The 27429-nt window shown below is 42.3% G+C and overlaps 1 protein-coding gene across 2 annotated transcripts in view; it reads left to right on the forward strand.

Annotated features, from left to right (window-relative positions):
- Positions 1-27429, forward strand: part of DPP10 (dipeptidyl peptidase like 10) — a 1813461-nt gene that overhangs the window by 589716 nt on the left and 1196316 nt on the right. For both annotated transcript variants that reach the window (XM_069616586.1, XM_069616587.1), the window contains exon 3: positions 5200-5295. In XM_069616586.1, coding sequence (XP_069472687.1) covers positions 5200-5295 — 96 coding nt within the window. The remainder of the gene's footprint in view (positions 1-5199; positions 5296-27429) is intronic.

Consider the following 27429-nt stretch of genomic DNA (forward strand, 5'->3'; position numbering starts at 1 on the left):
ACAACATTCCGTTAGATGAATTTTACCGAGCCCGCAGAAACTGCAGTTCTCCAATTGTCTATGAAAAAGAATGTACATTGATAAAGGAGCGGTTTCGGAAACAAGGGTATTCAAGCAAATGCATCAAGAAAGGCATGCAACGAGCCAATGACATATCACGTGAAGCAATTCTCACTGTTTCTGAGACTAATCAATCTACTGTCTATCCAGAAGTCCAGATTATCACAAAATATGTTTTCAACAAAGATGGGTTGTTTAAACTGCTCAACAAACATTGGTACATCTTAAAGTTAGATGCAGACTTGCGCTCTTACATTACAGAACAACCCAGATTTATTTTCACGCGTAACGAGACTCTTAGAGGGCATCTTTGCCCTTCTTTTCTTGATCCAAAGCCTATGCAGGCTGAACAATTATCCTGGTTACAACCTAAACCCAAAGATTCTTTAAATGCGGAATGTGCAATTTTTGTAAGTTCACAATGTGCTCTGACTCTTTCACATGTCACAATGGTCTCACTATCCAAATACGTGATTTCATGAATTGTAAATCGAAATATGTAGTGTATGGGATTTTATGTGTATGTGGCAAAGTATTTGTTGGCTCTACAATTAGGGAATTGCGAACCCGCATTAGAGAACATGTTTCTCATTTAAATAGCACTGATCCTAAACTGCCTATTGCCATCCATTGGCAGGAACACCACCAAATGGACGATGTGAAAGATATACGGTTCATTGGCCTAATGCAAGCACGTGTTCACCCCAGGGGAGGTGACCGTCAAGCATTATTGGGTTTCATCATTCTTGGAAGACAGAAATTCTAAAATCAATTGGGGAGGCCATTCCACCTCTCCCAAACCAGTAGATTGCGGCGTTCCTCAGGGAGTTAGTTTCTCCCCTTTACTTTTCAACTTATATATCCGCTGCCTCTGCAACATTCTATTCAACTTGGAATCTTTTTCAGCAATTTTGCTGATGATACACAGCTCATTCTGGAATTGAGTGGAAATCATTCCATAGACAACGACAAACTATCAGTTATCCATGACACCATTGAAAACTGGATGCTAACACACTGGATGTGTCTTAATAGTTCCAAAACGGAACTTATGACCTTTGGAAATGCCAAAGCCTTAAACAATCTTGGCCCGGATTACTCCGAATTCACCATAAAAGACTCTACTATCAAGGTATCAAGTAAGGTTAAAACTCTAGGTATTTACCTACAATCCTCCCTAGGTGCAGAGCCCAAACTGCTTATCTTAAGCAAAATTGCCATTACTATCAAAGGCTCCTCTGCCGAATCAGACCATTCCTAAACATCAAGAATAGTTCTATGATAGGGAGAGCTACTATTCTGTCTCGCTTGGATTATGGCAATGCATTAATGCTTGGCGCCAGTAACAACTGCCTGAAACAATGCCAGATCATTCAAAAGAATGCCGTCAGGTCCATCGTAAACAAATCTAAGCGCAAACACATCACCAAGGACAGAAACGATCTTCATTGGCTGGCAGTGACTGACCTTAACCCACCGATGTCTCTACGGCACGGCGCCAGCATATTTAAGAAGAAAATTCAGCTGGTATGAGCTGAGTCGCTGCTTAAGATCCACCAAACAAGGACTAATCAACCCCAGTCTCCCAGGCAAAGCCACCGACCTTGGTCGAGCATTCCCTAACCTGGCGATCTCTCATTGGAATAAACTGCTTTGCAGCCTTCGACTGGAAAGCAATATCCAACTCTTCAGGAAGCAATTGAAGACCTTTCTCTTCAAATAAGTAGGCTTCTACGACATCACATTGGGTCGCTACTTTTGCTTCCCCTCTCCTTTCTTTTGTGTTGTCCTGTGAATCTCTGGTCCCGGAGTCTTTTCGTCGCGCCCTGATGCTTGCGAGTTTCGCCACGTAATAAATAAATAAATAAATAAAATAAATACATTTCTGCGCCAGTTGGAAGCACGCACTGTCGGCTTAGATGCACCACCACCATTCACACCATGTCTGAATAAGGATACGGAACTACATGTTTTCTTATAGTAGGCTGCTGTGTGTAGGCCCCATACTATGTATATATGAAAATGAAACTTCTTGCTTATTGCTGCTTCATTATTTTTGTACTCATTTATATGGTAAATCAGTGTGGCAATGGTAGAGCCCGGTGCTGGCTGTGCTGCCAGTCCTGCGCCTGTTCGTAAACAATAAGAAATTACACACAATCCAATTTTAAAGTTTATTTTTTGATGAAACATCTTTTGACACTTTTCACAGCATTCATCTTATATTCTAAAGACAGAACACAGTTTTCTCATCCATATCTTTGGACGCATAGGGTTCATATTGCATTTTTTAAATCCATATTTTTTCATCTATCGTTTTACTAAGGTTTGTCACGTGGTCAGCCACGGGAGTGTGCATGTTCATAACATGTTCATAACAAAACATGTACGAGCATTATGCTTGTTGGATGATGTACGTAATAATTCACACACTCAGTTACATTTCATTCGTACAGGCAGTCACGTGGTCGTGTACTAGCACACGACAGTGACGCACCAGGCACGCATTAGGTGCATTTCTTTAACCTTCCAGGATTTTATTGCCCAAACATAGCAAGATTGAGAAGACACCCAACAATGTTACACCGACGGTAGAATATTGCATGTAAGAAACACTGGCTTAGAGGTACAGGACTCGCTTACATAGCGAGGATGTATTTTTAACTGTAACTGACGCAGAATTTGGAAAGTGGAACCTCACACTTCTTAACTTCTAAAACTTGGTGGTACCTTTTTGTCGTCCACTCTCAAGATCATTCCACTTATGGACAATACTCATTGATGTTATACATTGATTTCACGCCATATATTTATCTGTGCTTTTAATCACAGGATAATCAACAAGTAATCACACTCCTTCCTTTTTTCGCTATGGGCTTGCTTAATTCAAGAGGCTTATACATTTGCTCTGTACTATTGGTTGCAGGTTGGTAGTGGTTCAACCTGAACAACCAGACAATGGACACATAAGTTTCGCTTATATACCTTGTACACACTAGTAGTATTAACTTGTTATGACTTAGTCAACAATACCTATTTGTATTCTGTCTCACAGGCTGAGCACAAGGGTCTTTTTTAGCACATCACATAGTGGAAGTGATATTAGGTCGTGCTAGTGCACAAATGATCGTGAACAGGCGTATTTGACTGCACGGTAGGCGGTTACACGGGCCTTTGGCTGTTGCTGCACATGTAATAATAACGACTGCATTTTATAGCGTTAACACAACCCAAGATGTTATAAAGATCGGATGGCTCCAACATAAACCAATATTGGATATTTTGTAACACCAGTTTTCCAACTGTAATTTATTTTTGAATCATGAGGGTATTACTGTATGAGGGTAACTGTGCCTTGGCTTTTCCTTTTTCTTTTTTTGTCTTCATCACATGATGACATGTTCCTGAATACATGCACTTGCACTGTGGCATGGTAATGTATTGATTTAAATATTGGTTTTGCAAATTTGGTTTGATGTTACCCCTGGTATCAATGCCCTTGACCTCTCATGTATGGTCAACCTCTTGTCGTGTATTTTTGTGTCATTTATTGCATGTTACTTTTCCAAATGTCTTGCAACCAATGACTGCGGTTTATACCATGTTCTGCTTGGGATACACAGAGTTTTGCCTTGAGAAAGACCTTTGAAGGTCGAAACAGGTATCGTCAAATTTCTCTGGCGACCGAATATTGAACAAACCTTAATACAAGAATCTTTGGACAGTTATCCTTGTGTCGTCATTTGAATTATTGATACTCATATCGTTATGCATTTGCTGTTTGTTCTACCTTTTGACCTAGCAGCACAAACAACTAATGGAACTAAAACCATTTTGTTTCTTATAGTTGGTTCTGTGGCTCATTGAACTAATGCAGCCACCATCTTGTTTTGTGTTTGACCCTGTGTTAACAGGTTTGAATCCCAACAGATCTACTCAACCCTTCATCTTTCTGAGGCTAATCCAATGTGGGCCTATCAGTTGGAAAACAAAATATGCATTGAGCCGAATATGGTGTTGTGCAAAAGCACTGCTTATGCTGTAGGAGCTCTACCCATAACCACTGAGAAGAACAAAACTGAATAATACATTTGTAAAGTTTACATATTTGCAAATGTCAATTGATCCTTATGTCAATTGTACTTACTCCAGTACAAGTAATTCTTGAAGTAGTATGTCTTTCATTATTCTTGCTGACGACAAATCCTTTAAGTCTCATGACAATGTCACTGCTAAAAAAGGTCTATGTAGCCAAGGGATAGAAAGACAAGAGAAAGGCAACATGCCAGTGCACATGTATAGATCAGACCACATGTAAACATCAAGTTCCTAGGTACTTGTGGTTCTCTGTTAATGTACTTGTGAAACGGGGTCAGGGGCATGCACCCTTATTTGCAGCAGTGGTCGTAGTTGAGAGAAAGATGACTTTTGAAATTGGGTGCAGGATTTTTACCCATAATGAACACAGCATCACGGAGGAGATTTGCATTCAAGAAGTGATGGGGATGTGATCTTGTATGTGAGAAATGAGAAAGTCCAGCTATCCCCTTAAGAGCTAGGCTACTATGCAACTCTGTGCAAAAAGGACGAGCATACTCGCCCTTAGCACCTAGGTGTAGGGTGAACAGATGAAATATCCATATACACACAGTTCTGGCCCACCATTGACATGTGTTAAATGAAGGCGAGCGAACAGTGAATATATTGGTATAAGGATTGGGGCTAGGTTAACAGGTTCAACTTGGGTAATGGGATAGAACAGATCATTAGAGTCAAATGTAGTTACATGTAAATGTTTCCATTTCACATAGTGCCAGAAACATGGAAGAGTGAGAAGAGGTCAAGTTTGACAAAGTCAGTAGGTGTGTGCTAGGGGTAGATTATGGACAACGTGTAAACAAATATTGTTTTGATGTAAATAATAGTGATTCAACAGTACTCTTCATCAAATTATCTGCCATCTACATGTATGACATAAATGAGAAATATTATTAAGTCCCCAGAGCCTGTACTATGGGGGAAGTCAGATGCAGCATCACGTATGGTTGAATGTTTCTCTTGCAAAAGAGTTTCTGGTAGTAGGCTTACTTTGCTTACCGTTTTAAATCATCTAATTGAGTCCCACTTTTTTTATTGCAGATGAAGTCACAAATTCTTCAGAAACCAGACTGACTTTAGAAGATCTTTATAAAAAAGAATTCTTCATCCACGATCCTGAGGGCAGATGGATCAGTGGTAGGTGAAAGATGCGTTGCCTACCTTAAAAAGATAATGCATTTTCAAAGGTTCATGAAACAGTCCTAATCCAAGTATGCTTTTCTATGTTATAGCACACAATATATTGCATGTAATATCGGAGACTCGGGCATTAAACGTTCTGAGTTGACACGTTTTGGTTTCTAATGAGGATAGTGGACAGATATCGTTCTCTAAAGTACAGCTTCTTCCTAATTGTTCTTTGTTTACAGAGGTTCCAAGTGTGCTTCGAATTTGCATATTTCGTCTATCATCCTTCTTTGGTTTAAAATATTGATTTACCAAAGTAAGATTTTCAAGTTGTTTTGGTTCTATATTGTTTCAGAATAGAAATGTGCTTGTCTACGAGAAGCTATCTATCTATCTATCTATCTATCTATCTATCTATCTATCTATCTATCTATCTATCTATCTATCTATCTATCTATCTATATGTCAAACTATTAGCGTTATTTAGTTATTAATTTAATGACACATCTTTCTAAATACAGATTTATGAATCAGGCTACCTAGTCATCTGTGGCTCTAAGTATTCGTCTTTTGGTCCACAATCTTTAAGCTGAGCAGAACAACCATATTGAAAAATCCTTTCCAGTTGTATATTGTAACAATGCGCATGCATATATTGCGTTTGATATTTAATACAGGCTTAAGGAAAAAAGTGACTGTTTACATATTGAAATTGTTTACTAGACTTAAGCATTGCAACAGTTAATCCCCCTCTCCATTTTCTGTGGCGCACAACTGAAAACTTCAATTAAAGTGATGATTCTAATTGGCTGACATAAGGTTTCAGAGATGAAAACCTCCACACATTTGTAATTTCTGAACCTAGTCTGTGTTTGCATTTTATGCATCTTAATTTAATGTAGTCGCATAGTGCCTAGTGATGATGCCACAATGTATTTTTTATTCGCATTTTTAAAGCGCACAGCTGTCTTCGGGCATCGTGGCGCTGTTACAAGATAGTTTACTTGGCATAGGTGAATATAACGAAGACAATGGAAACATGGTTACAGACATAGCTAAAGTTCCGAGGTTACATGTGAACAGTGAGCATAGGTGCAGTTGTATACATGCAAAGAGGAATATCAGGGGTTGATGTTTTCTTTTAGTTGCCTGATGTTACATTATGCCTTTGTAACAGAGTAGTGCTTCTTTCTGCAACTCGTTAGGACATGCACTATGCCCTTTTCCAGTACTTGTAAGTATACATGTTTTATTTCCGAGAGAAGTAGCAGCGTGTTATCACCTTATTGTATTGTAATTGTGCTAGAACAGAATACATTTTCATTCAGAGCTCACATACGACTGGTTCCTTAATGTTAGCATGTCATGACACACATGACTTCATAAGGTGTTTGCAAAATTATTGGATTGGTGTTAACATCAGTGTTTATATCGACAGTGAAGATAACCTTAACTCTCTGTGAACATTTTTAAAACACCTAATTTCATCTGTCTTTTTAAAGAAACAAGTTTTATATGTGATTATGTGTTACTGTATTGTATTGTTCTAATTGAGAGAAAACACATGTAAGAATTCTAACAAAGTGTGCCTTACAAAGTTGAGCCTATATGCCCACTTTCTAGCTACTGTATGACGCTTAGTATCAAACAGAACAAACTTCACTCCCTTCGAAATGTATAATTCCAATAATATTTGTTGAACCTCTTGGAAGCATAGTGCTTCCGGTTTCTTTGAACTGTAATAACAACATTAATAGTACCTGCTTAAAGCGGGCCACTTTAATGACATTTTAAGGATGAAAGTTTGAAGCATCTCCAATGGTATTGAACATTCTGACGTGTATGTTATGTTAATACATTTTGCAACTCGAGCTGAACCGCGACTTTTCAAGCCCATGTTTGTGTTTTAGCTTAAATTTTGTTGAATCTGCTCAAATGTAATTTTCATAGGTCCAACTATTGACTTACTACAGTAGAGCCGATTAGACAATGTTTGTGGCAGTTGGTGCGGATTCGCTTGGAATAATTTCAATCAGGCTTTAATGCAGAGTTATCCAACTCCAGGCCTCGAGGGCCAAAATCCTAACAGGTTTTCAGCAGGGATGTCATTTCACCAAAATTCCAGAGGTAGCCAGGCGTTGTGGACGTGACATCACACGACCCTTGCAGTGATGTAATTTGACCCCCACCCAAAGTGACATCACGGGAAACGATGGAACACAACCTTTCACCCCTTGACAAAACAGGAAGTGGCATCACATAGCAATGCTCCTAAGTACACTATGAAAAATATGGTTACGATATCACTGTAATGTGATGCACATTTCATACAAGAATGGATCACCATATGTATTGTTAATGTCAGTTTGTCTAGGCCCATATTACTGTGAATGCAAGCAGACGTCAAGGCCAAATGATTGATGTATTATTATACAGCACTTATGCTTAAGCGCATTACGCAGAACAAATATACATACAATAATACCCAACCTTTGTTGGTACTCAATTATCAACATCAAAATCATATAAGGCTGAGTTGTCCTTGCCAGGATTCGAACCTGCAACCTGCAGATCACACGCACAACGCAGCAGGGAATGCTCAACCCACTCAGCTATCTTACTGGCTATAGCTATCTTACCAGCTATAGTAAAATGAGCAATTACATGTCTGAATGTTCTCAAAGTCAGAAAGGAAATTACACTCTGTAGTGGATACAATTTAGCTGGTAACTGAGATTTAACAGCAGACCAGTTCATCTGCAAGTCTGGTGCAAGGGTGGCCACATGTCAAGCCTGCATGGATCTACTTTTCAGGCTTTAGAAGCTTTCAAAATACATACCATATGGAGGGTTCATAACTGTGTATTGAAGAATTTAGAGTAGCATAGTGAAAGCGGTGCACTCACACGGCATCCCGTATTCTGGGCACGCTTTACCTCATACATGCAAACAAACATCCTGTACAGCATCCCAGGCAGATAGGCACTTTAGACACGTTTGAGGTGCAGTTAAAAATATTGCGTTTTGAAGAATTCCTCAGGAGTGAACTTCTTGTTTGAGCTGGTGTAAACGACACGCTCAGCGGGACAATTATTGAAAAAAGTTCAAAATAACAAAAAAGTTATTCAGCCACCCATAGCTGAATGAGCTCACAGGGACGCGACTGGTATGCTACAAATCACATGTGGCTTTTACTAATTGGATGAACCATGTACCCACCACCATACCAGAACCTCATTATGTCATTATGGTTGATATGGTTGGATTATCCCACCAAGAGTTTGAGAGTTTACCATTCTTATGTGCGGTTGGGACAAAAGTACATATTTAAGTGACGCCTCTGCACTGTGGTGATTGTGCTGTCCCAGCAGATGTCAAGCAGGGAACCTGTGACCTCTGAACCTGCTCTCTGTAACTGGAGATAAGGCACTGGAGTTAAGAACACTGATGCAGCAGGGCACAAGTGTACACTTAACTTTTGGTATAGAGTTTGGTGAAAGGGGGGTCTGATTAGCAGACCACCCTTAAAGAGATGAATTAACTGCATCATTTTAATAATAATAAAAAGGGCTTCTCTTCCCCCATGAGATGGAAATCCTTCACATTCAGAAATTCACTATTAGAATGGACCAACACATTCAGTCATGGATTTTCAATGCCAAAGGTCTTGAAGATCCCTTCCTCGGGGTGACATTCCTGCAGGAGTATGATTTTGAGGTCATACACATGCTTTGAAAGAAAATGATATTATGTGTTTGTCCTTCATGCCTACATAAGGGAATTCAACAGTGGAAGATGATTTGTGTGAACAAGTGTTGGCTGATGAACAATCATTTCAAGTAGCCAACAGTGTGATTGTGGAAGGTGTGTGGAGAGAAGGCATTGGTGTAGGATTTGTTGCTAAGGAGGCCATAGATCTTGTGGGCATAGGGTGAAATCCTCAGCAGCTAAAGTGCTCTTGCAACCATACCATAGTGTTAAAGAATAATTCAGTATAGAGTATGTTTCCTTACAAAGGAACAAACATAGTTCCACATATGTGCATTACAAAGACCAAGGGGACCACGTGGAGAGATTTCTAGTGCCATGGACTGGATTGGAATGTGAAGCAGTACTGAAATGCAAGGAAAGACACACAGTTTTGAGAATGGGACTATTGGAGCTACCAGGAATGATATGGGAGTATTTGGCAAATAATATTTTGAATCTTTTGGAAGGATCAAATGGTGAGGGGAAGTGTATCCCAAATTCAAGTTGGTAGATGTGAGAGTGATATACAAAGTGGGCATCATTGGTGTGGTATAATTTAAGCACCAAATCGTTCAGAAAGAACGTGTTCTGTACAGAATTGTAACTTCCAATGGAGTGCAGTTAAAATCACATTAGATTGAGAGCTTTCTATGGCAGATTGGAATCATCTCACCATTAGATCCCCTTATACTACCCCATCATCAGTGGTGCAGTTGGGCAATGTAATTATATATTGGTGGATATTATGGAGATTATGATTGTATGAGTGTTATAGAATGGAAGGTGGTGTCATGTAGACTAGCAGCACATGCAATTAAATAGTTGGCTCTCTTGAAATGTCCAGAAAGAAAGCACCTATTACTAAGATGTATTACCCATGTTTGAGTCATGCAAGGTGTTGATTGGATTATGAATCCCTGAAGGAGAGAGTGGGCTCAAAGGCAGGATAAAGTTAAAGTCAAGTATGACTTCCTCGAGCACAGCAGAGAAGATTACACATATATGGGAGATTATTTGAAGACGTGGAGACCAGGCCATGATGGCAAGAGTGGAAAAAGATGCTGGGGCCCAAAGACATAATGAAGGTGTTTCCTAATGCAGATGTGACAGACAATGGGAGGTTCTGGAACAATGGCAAGATTGTGAGTTGGGGAGGATTATTCCATTTGCAAGCAAAGGGGAAGACTCTTATACTGCTTCTCACCACCAGCTGAGAAATGTAGACATGGAAACTGGGAGGAGGAAGCATTACAGACGGCTGCGTGTGGTAAGGTTCCCAGGAAGACCTTTGGTGCCAACAGAGTAAGGTGACAGTCCTGTGCTGCCCGGGCAGGCTTGGAAAAACCTGCTTACTCTGCTCTCGACTTGGTGACAACATTAAACAAGAGATCGAGCCATTCCCTGGTGTGAGTACTTAATTGTGTCTGTGAACATGCTTTATGATAACATACTACAATTTGGCAATGAGAACATGTAAAGTGTAGGAGGTAATGTCTGCAGCCTCTCTGCATTTTAAAACAATGACCTTTAGGAAAAGAATGGACAAAACAAAGTCATCAGGACAGCAGCAGCCACAATCGAATTGACTGGATCTACAACCTCTGAAAAATGAATAATAAATATGGGTAATGCAAAATGATTAAGAGTGGGAATGCCATGTGACCTTAAGAAGTGTTTATCAAGTTGCTTGTGTGCAAGTACAAAGTCAATCTTTGACAAGGGGTCACAGGAATGGCATGGCAGGTCCTGTGCAGATCCAGTACAGCTGCAATCACACAGACAACAAAGGTGGGGACGAATCCTATTAAATGTCCAGATTGTATCCATTACTACTGAGCCAAAACACCCCCAATGATCAATCTGCCTATGTTTCCACTGCAGCCCAAGGCACCTCACACTGCTCCAGTCTGTAGGGCCCCATTCTGATGTGATTGTGAAGTACAAAGGAGTGGACAGAGAATCCAGAAGTTTATGTGTTCAGGTTCTGTTCTGCTATATGTGTGAACAGTACGTGCATGAAGTAGATACTTTTATGGTGATCCGTGTGCTCAGGGGGTTTCTATGCCATCATCCACTGCAAGCAGATGTAGTGTATGGATAACCTAACCGTGTGTGCAAAGACGCCTAATGCATTGGTCAGTATTGGTGGCTTCCATGCGGCTGCCATTACTGTAGATCATTATGGTCTGTGCCTGTCCGTTGTACCTGCAAAGGTTCAAGCACAGTCCATAGTGGACCATGCTTTTCTTCTGCATCAAAATGTGATATGCCAGAGACTCATGTGGATAACATGCACAGAGCATGGAGACACATAGAGGGGATTTCCTGCTGCATCTAGGGGATACGAACCAAAATCGCACAAGTAATAATACATGCTGTTATATATATAATATTCACTAAATTTTGTCTTAAATTGAAACATTACATATTCAATGATGTATTCTTTAGTTTACATTACAATCCTATCCTTGTCCATGCACTCTTCACAAAAGCTAGGAATCCTCAGGTATTATCTTCTAGGAGAGGCATGGTGTGCCCGTGACCAATTTCATCTGCAAGGACAAAGGTCTGATAGAAGAGTGACACAAAATCCCTAATGTCCAGTTTAGTTATTGGTCAAATGTCTAGTACTTCAATGCGATTAACAGCAGCAATTGGAAAGGCCCTCCATTTTGGATTTCTCATATTATAACAGATTGGGATCCACACCGTTGCGATTAACTGCAAGGAAATAGACCAGTTAGCATCAGAACCAAAAGACACACCTTGATCCATTCACAAGAGCCTTGAATCGGACAACAGCTACAAGGAAGCAAACCCTCTCTTAATTTGCCTGTCCTTACATTCAGTTGTATTTAAACATATGGGGAGGGCTGAAAACGATCCTTTTAGGCAAGATGAGCAAGAGTATATTAAAATAAGGGGACCTAGCTTGAAGATAGTCAAATATGCAAATGCTAAATAAGATGTCCTCACATACCTGTGCAATACCCACAATAGTGTAGCCTAATTGTAATGAAATGAACATTTCTTTTCTTCACTAACCCTTGATTCTGTATCTTAATTCTTAGAAATTAACATAAATGTTGTGATAGCAGCTACCATATTCATATAAGGTTCCACAGATTGGATTAAAAGAAACTGTGTCATTGATGTAACTAGAAGTTGATGGTGATTTAATTTTGAAACATATTCAGCATTCTGGTAGGTTTGATAAGTTAATGTTAACCATTGCATTCCTTTACAGTAATACATGTTCCAGGTTTAGCTATAGTAATTTTATAGTCTAAGTGTCTAAAACACATACTGATTTAAATGTGATCTACAGTGGAGTAGCTAACAAGCATAGTACGGGTTGCGGGATAGTTGCCAGTCAAGACTGACTCATTTATGTTACCAAGTAGACCCATGCATACCTGTGATGTAGATGATTACAGTACTATTCTAACCTAAGAATTAGGCCTAAAATTCACGTTTATGTCTGTGCTAACCAGGCGTTCGTTTTTGTTTTTCTCTGTCATTTTATTTCCCATTCTCTGTTTATTTTGGGATAAATGTGATTTTTATTCCTGGCAATGCTGATGTTCAATTTGTCAACTTTCATACTGATGTGTAATTGGAATTGGTTACATTTCAATCCCATTGATCAACATAAACAGGCTTAATAGTGTGACTCACTTTTATTAACATCCCTCAAATAATATGCCATGAAGAAGAGCAATGCTAGAAGCAACTGCGGCCACAGGAGAACAATTATCATTCTTGTTCTGAGCGCTTACCATGCATGTCTGGAACTTAACTTAGAGTCTAGTTATCCCGAGACCAGAACTCCTGGTAAAAGTTATTTAATGTTTATTTTCTTCAAGACTATACACAGTTCTAGAAATCCAAAGAGTTTGTGAACATGTCTTAAATGTCTTGTTTTCCTCAAGGTCAAACAATTAAGTATGCAATCCAGAAATGTGTGATTTATACCGTAACATGATGTCTCTCTGCCTGTGACCTCACTTCTTTTGGTTGCACAATTCTGAATGTTGCCACAGAAATTCATATAGGCAATGCTTCAGATATGCTAGGATAGACATCCTGTGCTTGACTTGTGAATGCCACCTAATGACATCTTGTAGGTATAGCAATAAGCATGCATACGCAAACTCAAACTAAGTTTAGTAATTTCATTTATTTATCACTTCCTATCTTTTACGTGAGAACACGTGCCAGGTATGCACATGTCAAGGGTTACATTTATGAACATGTCTGCATCATCAAAAGGCTGCAGTCACATTCCACGTGGTGTTCCTTGCTTCCTTGAGGATATCCATACACCCTCGTGGTATTTGTAGATGTCCAAACTCTATGGCTGTTTGAGCAAATAGGATAATGATGTTCCGACATTGTGCACCAATGGATGTTTATTATGATGATTATTATTATTATTATTATATATTTTTTTTTAAAGCACATGTATATATAGCAGTTCGTGTCAGATTTCTCCTGCTTCTAAATGCTGTCATAATTACTGTTGTTAATACCCAATTTAATGGTAGTCCATGTATTAACCTTGAAAGGAAACCACACTAAGATGGAGTTGCCTGGATTCAATGATGTCACTGCAGCTTGCACACAGATATCGAAGGCAAGTGCTTAATGCAGTGTGCTCTTTTGATGGAGAGTAAATTGTAAAGGCAGGGCCACCATTATCCTGCACCGCTGCTGTCCCCTTACTCTACCGTTTATGTAAAGACGTGCATGATTGAATCTCTGTTACGTAAAAACCCAAGCAAGCACCATGCAATTATAGTGCCTCTTGGAAGCATGTCACTTTTCATAATGACTTTGTTTTGTCATAGATATTCATGAAACAATGAAAAAAAGTTAATAACTGAAAGCAAAGCCAGAGGCAGCCTTGACTTTTCATCACCATATTCTAGTGATATTTATAAGTGATAGATTCACTGACAACTCTAAGGTGTTTAAAGAATGCATGCACGTTTGAGTGAATGACATGATGATTTAGGCAAGCAGTCTAATCCTCATCTACATTTTCAAAGTCTATTTGTGTAGAGAAGGGTTTCAAATGGACCGTACCATAGTTTGGTTCCCTTCCCCCATCACTCTAGGGCCCCTCATGTGCCCATCATTACATTGGGGCTCATTTTGAGGTTGCCAGTGAAACCATGTTGGTAGTGGGTGAGTTACCGGCAACCCTGTAACACCCTTACCGCTGCCTGATATCCCGGTACCACTGGGAAATCACAAGCAGTGGCAGTAACAGTAAATCCTGATTTCCATGGAAATTAGGTCAATGAAGCACTGGCACTGTTGCTAACGCTGCCAGTGCTACAGTGATGACCATGCCGTTAGGGGCCCGAAAACGCAGCAGTTCAAGCCTGCCGGGGTATCTGTGGACCATAGCAGCATTGTTGTAGTCTGTCAGTCCAGAAAGGGTGCTAGTAAGTTGCTACTGGCACCATTATTTCCGGACCGCCATACTTCTGAGGCCCATTGTGTACAAACTGACAATTCTCAAAATCTACCTTGGAAACACATCACAATTAGCACGTTAAGTGCATTTCTTGCAATTGATGGCTAGGTGTATTTGTTATATGTATTTCCTGTTTACTTATTTGTCAATGTGTTTTATGTTGTATATACAAAGCCTTTTGTTTATGAGTATTTCTGAAATAAATACATTAGCACTTTAGGACATATCTGCCCCACAGTACACCTGTCCAATGGCAAGCATAGGCACTCTGATGATGAGGCACAATATAAAGGCATTTTAACATACCATAATGTAACTGATGTGTGCTGCCAGGATTGGTATGGTGCTTGAGTTTCAGCAAACTAAGTGACAACTTATTCTTCCCAATAACTCTCATCCCAATAGCTCTCATTCAATGGAAAATGTGTCCCTTACTTTGCTCAGAAATTGCATAAATCCCCAATAGTCGTTATTCAGCCAATATTCAGTGAACATACTTGGTTATGGATAAATGTTAATTTACGTATGTTTTGTGTTTTTTTTTTTTTGTTTAAGAACTGATCTAGCTGTGAGCAACAGATTGCTGAAAAACAAGAGGATCCAGAAATAGGCACAGTAATATGCATACAATTAGACGAATAGAACATAGAGTAGGAAGGATATAGCGAGAGGGGACACAGAAGGGCACAGGTGGAGGATAAAGGTTAAGGAGGGAAAACAATACCTATTGTTGAATAATTGTTTGATGGATGTGACTCCCCAGATGTTTTAGATTCTGATGTCCAAGATCCCTTGAAATTTACTATGCAAACTAGGGTTCATGGAAGTTGTAGTCCAAAACATTTGGAGTGCCCAAAGTTGCAGACACATGTTATATCACCTTCCGAAATAGACAGTTGAATCCCAGGGCCTGCATCCGTTACCCCCCACCTGCTTTTACATCTAGAATGACGTCTACTTAAAGCCTCAGCTTCTGTACTCTGAAGAAAACATTCATGCTAAGGTCTATAGAGGCATCCCAGCACTCATCCGCCAGAGTGCTGAAGGAATGAGCGTTATCCTACATAGGCGTGTCTGAATTCAATATCGAAGAACTCTGGTAACCAGTCTACCTCCAGCTGCATATTATTGCTATGGGTTTGTGTTCAGGCGAAGTTGAAATATGGCTTGGAATATTAAATCTTACATCCAAAGTGAAGTTTAGTACAAGAAGAAAACACTGTGGAACAAAACCTGCATAATTAGAAAATTGCCTAAACAAGTGAGTTTTGCTTTTGCAATACAAATGTGTAAGGCACTCATTGTGGCAACAGTAAAGGCAGACAAAAGATATCATAGTTCAAGGGTGTTTATTAAACTGTATGTGCAGGTTGAAAAAAAACCTAATCTAAACCTAAATCTTAGATGTTAGCAAGCTATGACCATCAAATAATAATAAGACAGTCCTAGTGGAAAAAAGAGTGAAATTAAAAGAAATGAAATGAAATGATATTTTATTTATATTGCGCTCGTACACAAGTGTTACAGAGCGCGACCAGGCAAAAAGGGAGGGGAATATGGGAGAGAAAAAAAAGAAACAAAACAGCGATCTTACTATGCCCAGTGACATTTTTTTATTTTTTTTTTTTTATTTTGATTTAGCTGAATAATTCAACTTTTCAAAAGTAGAAAAAGCAGAATGACAACAACATATAACAACGAACTACAATCAACAATTATGAAAGTATACAAATATATAGTCATGCATCAATTCTTCTAAAAAAGTTACAATTTTGGCGACGCAAAAATTTCGAATCAATTAATAATTAAGTCTAAGTCATTGCTTGTTCGATAGCTCAACATTACTTAGTTAAAACAGGTAAAATTGCATCAAGGAACTGCACTAATGATTTGATTGTAGAAAATTTCATATTGGCACATAATGCTTCCCAAATTTGTGTACCATCTTTTTGGCTATAAAAGTTCATTAAATTTATAAAAAATTTGGACCGTTGATCGTGCAGGCCACTACAGAAAATAATCAAATGCTGCAATCTTACTATGCCCAGTGACATTTAAGAAAGTGCAAGTGCCTGGGAAAGGAAAATGGGGAAAAGTGCAATTTGTAAGAGGATTCAATTCAACACTACAGCTAAGTCAATGCCTAGTCTGGGATACTGAATGGAAACCCTTATTGATATATCTTTACGTCCAGTTCATGCGTTCTGGATGACTACCCCTATATAACATCCCTCTCTTGGAATCCCCCTGACCCCACTGAGCCACGAAGTAGTTCTGTTTTGCAAGTTTAAACGGTTTATTTGATAATTTAAACAATATATATATATATATCACACTTTATAATTAATTAATAATTGAATATCACACTTAATCTGAGCAGTAATCAATAATGGATAGTCCGGCACTAGCACACTTCTTTATAATCAATGATGAGTGGTTATAGGATGGATACGATAGCAACAATACTTTTATGGTTTCAAATGGATGCAATGTGGAATGAAATGCAGTACAGAAAATAACTTGATAGGATTTCAGCAAAAGACAATGTAATCACTTTTCTCTGGCAATCCACTCCCCCCTTTATGCAATGCAAGGAAATGGAAGGAAAGCACACAGTTCTCAGAAATGCAATCAAATGTAATTCAGATCACCCCAGCAAGCTTAGACTACAGAAGTTTGAAACACAGGCCCAAAATGCTTTTATATGTGCTGGCAATGAAGTGAAAAATATGCTAAAATGCTTTTAATTCCCTCTAGAGGTTCAGGGTGAGTGGTATCTAGTTAATATTAGTCCAGGCTCACTCTAGCAATGATTCAGGGATGGTTCTTAAGAGGCAAACAAATTTTTAGCAAGGAAAGCAAGGAAGCTGCTGTTTTCACACGTGGCTGGATTTTCAACCAAATCGCAAATCGCGGTAAAATTCGTGACTGCGAGAATCGTGATTATGGCAAAAGTATGAGGAGTAGGAAGTTGAGATTCTAAGCTTTCAGAGGAAAGTTAAACCAAGTTCCTAGCCCAAACGGTTCCAGAGATACGGACGATTAAATAAAGGCCGTTTTTCGGATTTGAAATTTTAAAAGTTCAAAGCGACAGGTTACAGCTTGCAGCTAGAAAATGACAAGTGACAGCTTTGCAAATGACAGGTGACAGTTAGGAGGCAGTTCTGGTTAGATTAAAATAGATTGAATTATATTATTTTAACTAAGAGATTGGTTCTGCACAGTTCTGCTAGGTACTCACAATATATTTAGAAATAGGCCTCGCCACGGATCTGGTCAGGTTTTGGACTGGACTCCGGTCTGGTCTCGGCACTTCACAGTGATCTGGGTCAGCTCTCTGGTTCCGCTAACAGTGGTCTGGGTCAGCTCTGCTCTGCTGGTCTAGCCTCTCTGGATTCTGGATACTGCTCCCTGGCAAATGGCCAGAGTTCTTGCAAAGAATTCAAACAGCTCGCCTGGCTGTGAATAGTGGCAATGATTTGAGGCCTGCTAAAGAGGGATTTAGCTTGTAGTTGACCTCTCTGCTACAAATTCTGAAGTAAAGTCTTGGTGTCTGAAGGTGGATAGATTGAAGTCTCTGTGTTGGCTCTCCGGAGGTTGATGGAGGTAAAGTATGGATTTTCCCGGCAGAGCGTCCCGCAGCAGATGGAATAGAATGTCCCTATCTGTCCTGACTGTCTGCTTTTATGTGTTTTGAAAGTGGGTGGAGAGGCTAGCTTTCTAGGCCCTACCCCTCTCCACTTGTCATTGGCCACTTCCTCCTCTTCCCCTTGATTGGGGGAATGAAATGAAGTGTCATCATGATGAGGTCTGTTTATGATACAGAGAACCCACCCCTGTCAACTTTATACACAATCTATATTTGACCTAAAGACATATTTCATAGATACACAGTGGTTTGAAATTACATGCACCCATCACATATCACATGAGGTAGCCCCTGTTCCAATTCTGCTCTTCCTGGGGGCTTGCATTCAGAAATGGCAACCTTTGGTGCTTTTTAGTGGGTTTTGCAACATCAGATTTTTCTCCAGATTTATACACATGTACACGGCCTGTCCATACATACTCCAGTAAATTACCATGTCTCTAGCTTAAACACAGAGTCTGTAGTATACATAAATAGCAGGGTTTTGCCCCAGAACATCACACAAATTGGAGTTTGGGCTTGAATCGAAGGTACATTTTTTAAATGAAGGCTCTCAAAGTTATACATTCCTGTCATTTGATTGCAAAGAGTTATCAGTGTTTCTGTAAAATATATATTTTGCTTTCAATTCAGTTCTCAGAGTGTTGGAGTCCGCCTCCAAGACTTGGGTGGGTCAGTGATCACATGTGTCTTCTGGCAGGCAGGCCTTTGTTGACAGGAAACAGTCAAAATCAACATATTCCATTCAAGTGCAATAGCCTATTGTGTGGTCTCCAGGAGGTTGAGGTCAGCAGACCAGGGGGTCACTTTGCATTTGGTTATTATGACAATGTGATATCCTGGGCTGTGGTGTGAATCTCTTGAGGTGAGAGTGTTTCCCAGGCTTCTGGCCTCTGGGAACAGCAGGTGGCTCATTTTTAATTAAAATGCAGCCTTTGAAGTCAGCTGAGTCAAATCCCTTTGTCAGCAACTGCACTTAGTTCTCCTGTCAGAGTTTAGACCGCTAGCGCCGCCTTGAGGATTTTGTTGGTACTGCATCCATTTTTGGGATCTTTCTTGGATTAATGCATTCCAAACAGGAATGGTTCTTACATGGTAGTAAATAATCCTTGCTTAACATTGTTTTGATGGGGCTCCTTACAGTAAAATGGTTATGTGGAACCCCACAAAAGGGTTGAATCTTTAAAGTGGTCCAGTGAGCCACGATTTCAGCAACCTTTTGACATCAGTAACAGTGGATTTTCTAACAAAGATCTTTCTTTACACTGGTGGGTGGCAAGTGAGGTAACCATTTTGGTGTGAACACAAACTGCGTGGTTCTCCTGGATTCTGGCGCACTTGTGGGCTTTTTGGCCATCTTGGATTTGAATTTGAGTCGATGGGGAGTCGGGTGCACAAGTGTTTTGACCCATGCACTGGTCTGTCCGCATAATCTTCTTCCAATTCTGCAAATGGCACAGTTCAGCATCTTTTCCTCCATCCGGTACTGATCGATCGGTTCTCCTCGCCGGTCCTGATGGGAATATTGGGCGGTACCCTAGGCCCCTCGCGTCTCTGCTCCCGGTCTCCGGATCGTCCTCCCTGGCCAGTCTCAAGGTTTTCTTTCTCCTAGGACGACAAAGGAAGAGCGGCAATACCTATTCATAGACATTTTTCCCCCACCATTGATATAGTGGGGTGGCATATAAATTTATAGTCAAAACATATGAACATGCACATTTCTTTTTGCATTCAAAAACGAAAACACCCACATTGAGAAACTCAGAATTTGATAGGCGATATGTAGGATATTTTAAGTTAGAACTGAATTAATCTGAGACAGTACCCTCTAGGATTCCAGAGGATTCCTCCAGTTGTTGCAGAGTGTGCCTGGGATGGCAACACGTTAGCTGATTTATATGTACCCACTTGTCTTCCCCCTCTGCCAAACCGCCTTTGGGGATGCAGATCTTGTAGGCCACAGGGGAGATCTTGTCTATAATCTCATAGGATCCCTTCCATGTAGGCAAACATTTTCGCTGCTTGGCCTGGTTCCTTTGGAAATTGTATAGATAGACCCGGTCCCCCACCTGATATTCCTTCCTGGAAGTTTTCAGGTCATAGTGGGTCTTCATACTCTTAGCTGATCTTTCTAGATTCCGCTGAGCATAGGCAAAAGCATGCTGAAGGTGTTTCCTTAAATTCTCCACATACTTATGAGTTGTGGAGGCATTTATCAATGTTTGCTCTTGGGTTCTGTAGAGCAAATGCAGAGGAAGCACCATCTTGCGTCCAGTCATCAACTCAAATGGTGACATTTTGGTTGCAGATGAAGGGGTAGATCTGATGGCCATTAGGACCAGAGGTAATCGGATATCCCAACTTGGCCCAGAATCTGCCACAAACTTCTTTAATATGCTCACAATGGTTCGGTTATATCTCTCTACTGCCCCAGAAGAAGCTGGCCTGTAAGCAATGTGTAGCTTTCTCTTGACCCCCAGTATCTCCCACATCTTTGTCATTACTTCACTGGTGAAGTGGCTACCTCTGTCTGACTCAATCCTTTGCGGTAGACCAAAACGGGAAAAGATGTGGTTAATCATCAGGGTAGCTGCTGTTTCTGCCTTGCAATTTGGGGCTGGGAGACATTCCACCCACTTGGTAAACAAGCATGTAACGGTCAACATGTACTTGTTTCCTCTAGTCGAGCGAATCACAGGGCCTACAAAGTCGATTTGTAAATCTGACCATGGCAGTGTCATCCCCCTCTTTTGGAGAGGCACCCGGTGTGTGAGGGATGTTGGCTGAAATTGTGCACACACAAGACAACCCTTCAAGTATTGGTTGAGGTCCTGGCCCATGTGTGTCCAGTATGCAACCTCTCTTAAGATTTCCAGTGTTGTGTGAAACCCCCTATGACCGGCGGTGGCCGCATCATGGGCGTGACTTAACATCAGGCTTCGGAATGAGGTAGGAACCACCCACTGATCGTGGCCAGCTTTGGATTTCCTTACCAACAAACCGTCTTGGATTCGGAACATTTTTGGACATTTCATCAACACTCTTAGGTCCTCTTTCCCAATGTAATCAGTATCCGTCAGGGGAAAGTTCTCAGGGTCCTCAAGGTGTTGGTAAAATTGACCAATTATTGGATCCCCCTTCTGAGCGGTAATCAAATCAGCATCAGGGGTCTCCTTGCTTCATTGGGCAGTTGACAGATCATTGTGAGCATTTGTCTGGGACCTAGTGATAGCAGTGACCTGGATTTCTCCCAACAGGGACTCTATTTCTATTAGATCCCCTTGGATGGCCCCGGTTTTGGCCAGCTGATCAGCTAAGTCTTTTCCAGTTTTGTCTGGTCCCTCTACTTTGGAATGACCCTTGATCTTTTTCCAATAGATGGTCATCTCATTCGAGGTGACCAGATCATCAATGTTTTGGATCAACTTCCCATGTTTCAAGGGTTTGTTATTAGCACATAACATGCCTCTGGTTTTCCAATTAACCAGGTGCTCCACGAACCCGTTCCGTACATAATCCGAATCTGTGATTATGACCAGTTCGTGGAGTTGATGCTGGACAGCAGTGAGGATGGCCCAATGCACAGCCATCAATTCTGCCACCTGACTACTTCGGGACCAATTTTGTATCCAGCGGAGGGTTCTGGGAACTCCTTCACCCATGCATTCCCTACGCCAGCCACCAGTTCTTTCTCCCCGTCGTTGTCAACATGGTACGAGCATCCATCCACATAGACAGTGGGCATTCCCTCACACTTGTCCTCTTCAAAGACTTTGTGTGGGGAATTAAGGTATGCCTCCGTGTTGTCCTTGGTTTTTAGACTTTCGTCCTCGAGACAGTTTTCTCTGGCACAATCATGCAAGTCAGCCAGACCTTGCGCGAGGGGACTCTTCTTGTTTTGGCCATATCTGACCTCCACAGGAAAGCCTTGCATTGACAGAATCCAGGAAGTAATTCGGGAATTACTCACATTTCCGGCCCGTTTTCTGTCACTTTGGAGATATTGCAGAGGCTGGTGTGGAGTCTCCACTATGATGTGTTCCCCATGGATAAACGGGCGGTAATTCTTAAATGCCCACACCGTTGCCAGGAGTGCCTTCTCACAATCGTTGAATTTTTCCTCCACAGAGGATAAAGTTTTGCTCGCATAGGAGATTACTTTATTGACCTTGTCATGCTTTTGGTATAATACTGCCGTCAAGCACGTATTAGAGAACCCCGTCTCCAGGAAGAACTCCTTGTTTCTGACAGGGTAAGCTAGGCAAGGCGCTTGTGAGAGGCTTCTTTTGAGTTGTTTTACCGCCTCGGCTTGTTCTGGACCCCATTCCCACTTGACTCCCCCCTTCAGGAGATGAATCAGGGGTCTGGTGATCTCTGCGTAGCCCTCAATGAACTTTCTGCTGTAATTCGTCAGTCCAAGGAGGCTCCTTAGTTCCCGCAGAGTTGTGGGGTCTTTCAGTTTTTGGAGTGCTTCCACCTTCTTTTCCTGGGGACAGAGACCCTGAGGAGTAATCTCATGCCCCAAGAAATTAACACGGGTTCGACACCACTGTGATTTCTGAAAGGAAAGTTTTGCTCCGGCGGCTCTCAACTGTGTCAGAACATAACAGATCTCCGCTATGTGTTCCTCCACAGATGAACTTTTGATGAGGACATCATCTACATAAGCCAGGTTACCCCTCGCACCCAGGTCGGGCATGGCCTTATGTAGGAAAATATTGAACTCATTACCGGAGTTGAGGTATCCGAAGGGAGTCCGGGTCCATGTGTACTGCTGGCCCCCAAAGGTAAAAGCCAGCTTGTATTGGTCCTCCCTACTGACAGGCACGGTCCAGTATCCATTGGTCAGGTCTATTGCTGTGAATACCTGTGACCCCTGAATCTGGGCCAGCCCTTGGTCAATGTAGGGCAGAGGCCATCGGGAAGTATGGACCCGTTTGTTGAGCTCCCTGAGGTCGGCACAGAGTCTCCACTGGCCGTTTGGCTTCAATATTCCCAGCACCGGATTATTGAAGGTGCTGTGGACGGGACGGATTATTCCCCTGGACTCAAGGTCCTTAATTATTTCAGTAAGGGACTCCATTGATGCGAGAGGCAAGCGATATTGCTTCACAAACACTGGAGTCATGCCAGGGTCCGTGGGGATTGTTGTTGTGTGGATGTCGGTGCAACCACAGTCATATGAGTCTACCGCAAAGAGATCTTGGAAATCCAAGAAGACTTGTTTCAACTTTTGCTTCTGTTCCAGAGTCACACAGGCATCAGCTAGGTTGACTCTCTCTTCCACCATCTGCCTGAAGCCTGGAAAGACTTCTGGTTTGGCTATCTCAGCGGCCTCCTCCAGCTGGGTGGAGAAGTCCCTGGTCAGAGTGCTGATTTGGACTGGAGGCTTCAGGTGGGAAAGGCAGCCCTCATGGACCTGGAAAATCACCTCATCCCTCCTGAAGTCACAAGTCACATCTTCCTTACCATAAGGGCAAGAAGTGTACACCAGGAAGTTCCCCCCATGGCGGGTAAAAATCCTGTCTGGTGTTGTATTGTCCTCACTGTCACTGTCAAAACAGTCCTTGGGGATTGGTCCTAACAGTTCATTTCCTAAATCGATGGAAAAATGTCGGTCATCAACCGCCATTCCAATAATGGTGTCTGCGGCTAAAGTAATACTCTTTAAGTCGCTGTTATCCACCTCTATTAGAATGGTGCCATGTTCTATGTTGACTAATGGAGTTGGGTTTACCCCCAACCCTTGCTGTTGGAGAGAAGCATTTAGATGTATGTAAGCATCAGGGTTTTTCAAATGTTGTCCTCTTTTAACTTTCACTTCCAGGGAGAATTGTCGGGTCCTTTCTGGGATGGTGACTTCCTCTTTAATCTGAATTTCAACTGCAGAAGGTAGCAATTGAGCTGACCTAAATGCTTTTTCTGGATCATCAAAGCCCATGGGATTATCCCTAATCGTGACCAAGCTTTGAAGTTTATTAGGTCCAAACTAATGGCAAAGCGATTGAGAATGTCACTACCTAAGTAAAAGGCGGCAGTGACGTCTCGCACGACCCAACAATTATGGACTATGCTCTTGTTGCCAATGGAGATTTTGAGCTTACACCTGCTTGGCAGGAGATGTTTGGAATTAGGCGCTTCCAGGTCCATTTCCCATTTGTCTATCAGTTTGAATGTGGGAATGGCTGGATCTTATGGGAGTTGGCGGAACATGGCTTCGCTGATGAAGCTCTTACCGTTGCTCACACACACTCGGGTGAGAACAGAGTCCTTCCCATCGTTTAACTGAACAGGGATGAACAACTGCTCTCCAATTTGCTGAATATCAGCCAGGCTCTGAGCTGATTTCACATCTTTCTGGACTATAGGAGTGGGAGTTTCTGATTGTGGATTAGTATAGAATTTCAGAGTGTTTCCTTCCAGCGTGGAATACCACTTTAGACTGGAAGGAAGGTTGATTTTCAGAAATAGAGAGGACCCCCCATCACCAGTCTGTTGTCCTACTGCTATTACTGTCACGTCTGGAATTTGGTTATTCTGGAAGTGGAATTCTACTTGGTCAGAATTTTGTTCAACCATGTGGCATGTGCCGTTTAAACTAACATGGTTGACACTCTGTTTTAATTTTATGGGTCGGCTAGTCTGGGTCCAGAGGACCTTGTTTACGCAATCTATTAGGGGTGACAACCTTCTCAGGAGGTCATTCCCTAGTAAACAAGGGGTGCCCTCTGGAGTCACAACTATGACCAGGTGTTTCAACTTGTGTCGCCCAATTTTAAAGTCCAAATCTTCCGTCCCCTCGACGGGAATTTCCTTCCCGTCAAAGTTCTGGAAGTGTCCAGGAAGTGAGGTGAGAGGAATTTGGTAATTCCCTCCCCTTCCTGCATTCAGTTCATCAAAGGCCCTTCTGGACAGAAGGGTAGCTTGAGATCCCGTGTCCACCAGCGCTGAAATCGTACCCTGCCCCTGTACTTGTACCGGGGCATAATATCTTCCCTCCTTCTCCTCAAGGGGGCACAGATAATGCACATTTTTGGACAACTGGTGGGCTAACTTTCTGGTTTTGGACATTGCTAGAGAAGAGATTTGGGCAGAATTCTGTGGAGAGTCTTGGGAATCTGAAAGAAAAAGTTGGCAACTGGAGATCAGAGCCATTGTGGGTTCCCCTGGTTCCGGTTCTGGGCCGCCCCCCCCTTTTTGGAGGCAGTCACCAGGATGGGTTTGAACCAGGGGATTTTGGTATTGTGGGTTCTGGGATGAGATGATGGGCGGCGGTAGCTCAGTCTCCATATCTCCCCAGTCTGGATTGGAATCCCTTGGGACCCATTTTTCTTTGGGAGGAGTTCCCCCATCTCTGAAGGAGAATATCCTTTTCCCAGGATCCTCTGGGGATCCCTCTCCTTCAAATTGGAAGATCTGTATTTCTTCCACAAAACGGGTCTGTTTGGATCCTTTGTTTCTCCTACCCCCCTCTGCTCCTTGGGAGGCAGGCTTTCAGGGGCAGGAGGTTTTGTTTCCTGTTCCCGGTTTTCCAGGGGCTGTTTACAAGTTGGGAAGGAAGCTTCCTCCAAGGCTTTACACCCCCCTTCCCCTTGTGCCTCCTCCCTGGGAACCGGTGGGTTGTCGGGGTGCTGCCCCCGTCATTGCTCTGGAGCACCAGGCCTAGAGTTTGGTGCATTCTGTGCCGGCATGCCCATCTGAGGGTTCTGCTGAGCCCTTAGCACGCGACCCAGCTCCTGTGCCATGTTCTGAACCTGGCGCTCTAACTGGGAAACCCGCTCAGGCTGATACGGGGCCCTGTTTTCTCCCCTGGGCTGATCCCGGGAAGGGTAGCTATCCCTTCTCTGGTAATATCCCGGATTGGGAAGATTTGGGTACCCCTCCACCCTTGGCCTCCCCTCTCCCGGATTAGGTTGTCTGGGCTCAGGGAATTGGGGAAAGAAGGATGGATGATTTTGGGGTTGGAAGTTGGGTGGATACCTGGGGAAAAAGTTCTGCCCAGGATTTGGAGAATTTCTGCCCTCCGGTGGGAAGTTAGGAGGGAAGTTCCCTGGGTTAGGTGCTTGGCTGGATCCCCCCCTTGGGCTGGAGGAGTCCACACATAACCCAGGATGGGTCGATTTCCCTTGTAACGGGGACTTACATAATCAGGAGAGCGAGGGACCCCATTTGTGGGGCTGCCTCCTTGGCTCCCTGTCTGTGACTGGCCGAGGACCTTCTGGGCCTAGCATTATTAGGTGCAGGTAGGTTTTTAGGCCCCCCCATCTCCAAATCCAAAACGGGGGCAACCTTTACCTCTGCCACCTTGGCAGCAGCAGGGGTGCTGTTGGTTTTGGGGTTTTTGGGCTGGTTTTTGTTTTCCACCGGTTTCTGCACCTCGTAGATGCGGGTGGCTTGTTCAATGACCCATTCTAAAGATCTTTTCTCATGAAAATCTCTCACGAGCTGGGTCATTATGTATTTGGGCAAGGCATGGAAAAAAGTATTAACAAATTCTCTGCTGTGTGTGCGCACCCTTCTGGCGGTCTGCGCAAAGGCACGTTTCAGTTCTTGCACGAATTCTTGTGGGGCCTGATCCTCCCCACATTGCAAATTGTAGGCTGCCTTGCGAGCCTCTTGAGGATTTCTGTGAACAGAATTTTTTTTCAAGATGCCGCCTTATAGTTGGACCATCTTAAATGATTTTGGTCCTCCAGCCCCGCAAAGAAACTGGAGTATTCTGGTGAGAAGGTCCACTTTACATATTGGATCCAGCTTTGGCTGTCCTTCAAATGAAAAGTCTCCATCATTTGCTCATAGAGCTCCAAGTGTTCCCAAACAGAGTACTTGGCGTTCTTATGATAAGGTGTGATGACACTCCTGATTGCCTTAATCTGTTTCAATGGGTCCTTAAGCAAGGCCCTTTTTGCCTTATTGGCCTTTTTGGTTCGGGTAACCCTGGTCCATTCATCCTCTGACTCAGAGGCACTGCTCCCAGAGGTTCCTGTCTGATCTTCCAGGTTTTCCCGGATTCTGCGAGCCTGGGAGTGGCTGGCAGAATGTGGGGACCTGGTCTCCTGTGTCCTGCGCCGTTCAGAGGAGTCTTCAGATTCCTCCTTGCTGCCAGGATTTGATGGGTACCCCCCCACTGACCTAACTGGGCAGAAGTTTTCAGGATGCCCTTAATGGGCCTATTCTCCTGAGGTTCCCCACTAACTTGCACTGTGCTTGGGTGCCCATACCCGGATGCCTGCCCATCCATTCCTAGGAGGTACTGGCC

Source organism: Ambystoma mexicanum, chromosome 9 (genome assembly GCF_040938575.1).
Source record: "Ambystoma mexicanum isolate Mex_15411 chromosome 9, UKY_AmexF1_1, whole genome shotgun sequence".
Taxonomy (NCBI): domain Eukaryota; kingdom Metazoa; phylum Chordata; class Amphibia; order Caudata; family Ambystomatidae; genus Ambystoma; species Ambystoma mexicanum.